The sequence below is a fragment of the Nestor notabilis genome, unplaced genomic scaffold, assembly GCF_000696875.1.
Source record: "Nestor notabilis isolate BGI_N333 unplaced genomic scaffold, ASM69687v1 scaffold21451, whole genome shotgun sequence".
Taxonomy (NCBI): Eukaryota; Metazoa; Chordata; class Aves; order Psittaciformes; family Psittacidae; genus Nestor; species Nestor notabilis.
In genome coordinates, this window is record NW_009916467.1 from 48,048 (window position 1) to 49,530 (window position 1,483).

The 1,483-nt window shown below is 56.0% G+C and overlaps 1 protein-coding gene across 1 annotated transcript in view; it reads left to right on the forward strand.

Annotated features, from left to right (window-relative positions):
- LOC104413569 (receptor-type tyrosine-protein phosphatase U-like) overlaps window positions 1-440 on the forward strand; it is a gene marked incomplete at its 5' end in the record, with an annotated part of 41,558 nt that extends 41,118 nt beyond the window's left edge. Inside the window, 1 exon segment of the mRNA XM_010024601.1 lies at window positions 378-440. Within this exon segment, the coding sequence (XP_010022903.1) occupies window positions 378-440 (63 nt within the window).
- Window positions 441-1,483: the final 1,043 nt, after the last annotated feature.

Below are 1,483 nucleotides of genomic sequence, written 5' to 3' on the forward strand. Positions count from 1 at the left end.
CCTGTTTCCTTTTAAACCCATCACCCCTTGTCCTATCACTCCAGTCCCTGATGAAGGTCCCTCTGCAGCATCCCTGTAGACACTGGAAGCTGCTCTGAGGTCTCCAGCAGCTTCTCTTCTCCAGGCTGAACAGCCCCAATGTTCTCAGCCTGTCTCCATACGGGAGCTGCTCCAGCCCCTGACCATCCTCATGGCCTCCTCTGGACTTGCTCCGACAGCTCCATGTCCTCCTTACCTCTGGGGTAACTGCACCCAGTGCTGCAAGCGGGGTCTCACGAGAGCAGAGACGAGACGGAAAGAGCAGAGTAGGGGATAGGGATAGCTTTGGGAAATAGCTCAGTGGGGGTCATAACATCCTCTCTTCTCTCTCCCAACAGGAGCAGTATCATTTCTGCTACGACATAGCACTGGAATACCTGGAGTCCCTGGAGACCAGATAGCACCTTGCCAGGAGAGGGGCGGCAAGGGCTTGCGCAGGGGTCGTGCCACCGCGCGGTTCGCGCTCGGACGTTGCGTTAGTGCTGGAGGTGAGGAGGAAACAGCAAAGGACCCAAGGAGAAAACCCAGCAGATGACGGATAACAAAAGGACATGGAGACGTGTCGGCTGCTCCCCATCTTCATCCTCCGCTCCCCATCTTTCCTTCCCACCCTGAGCGTGTCTGAGTGGCCGCGGGTCAGATGCCACAACTCGTCCTGTCCCTGCATTGCTTTGAATCACGGTCGTGGGGTTGGTGTGTGCAGGATGCGGCCCCTCAGTGCTGCCTGGGCATCTCCAAAGCAGCTGGAGAAGAGGCCAGGGACGGCAGGAGGAGCCGAGGCCATTTCCCAGCAGGAAGGATGGATTAATGGAGAAGAGATGTTGCTGTTTGAATTGCGCGTGGAATCAAAGCTGCTCTTCTGAGGAGTCCAGATGGTTGCTGGCAGGTTTTGCCCGTGGTGGGGACATACTCTGAGCTGGAGCAAAGACCCTGAGAGGAGCCCATTTCTGCCTGTTCTCAGCAGGAGTTTGATCTTCACGTTGTTTAGTTCTGTGAGTTGTCACCCTTTGTGTATCCAGCCCTGGACAGAGCTGGGATGAGGGATGGGAGGTGGGGATCAGGGAGTGCAAAGTCCCCCTTGCAGGGACCGACCCAGACCCCTCCTGGTGCCTTTGCAAAGCTTTTCAAACTCTGGTTCTCCTGCATCTCCAAACCACCTTCTCCATCTGTAGCAACTGATTCCTCCTGGGCTGATACAAAGGTACCAGCCCAGGGGTCCATTTTTAACCCTTCCCTTGTGAATCACTGCATCTGGTACATCTTTGGTGCCTGGAAACAAAGCCCTCAGAATGTGGGTCCATCCCGGATGCTGCTCTCAGGCCCTTCTTGGCTTTTCTGGGGCTGGCAAAGTGGGATGATTGTTTTTGGTGATGCTGTTGGCACAGGGTGAGCGGTGCTGAAGCCTTGAGCCATGGCAGAGCTTTCGGGATGGGCATGAGGAGGC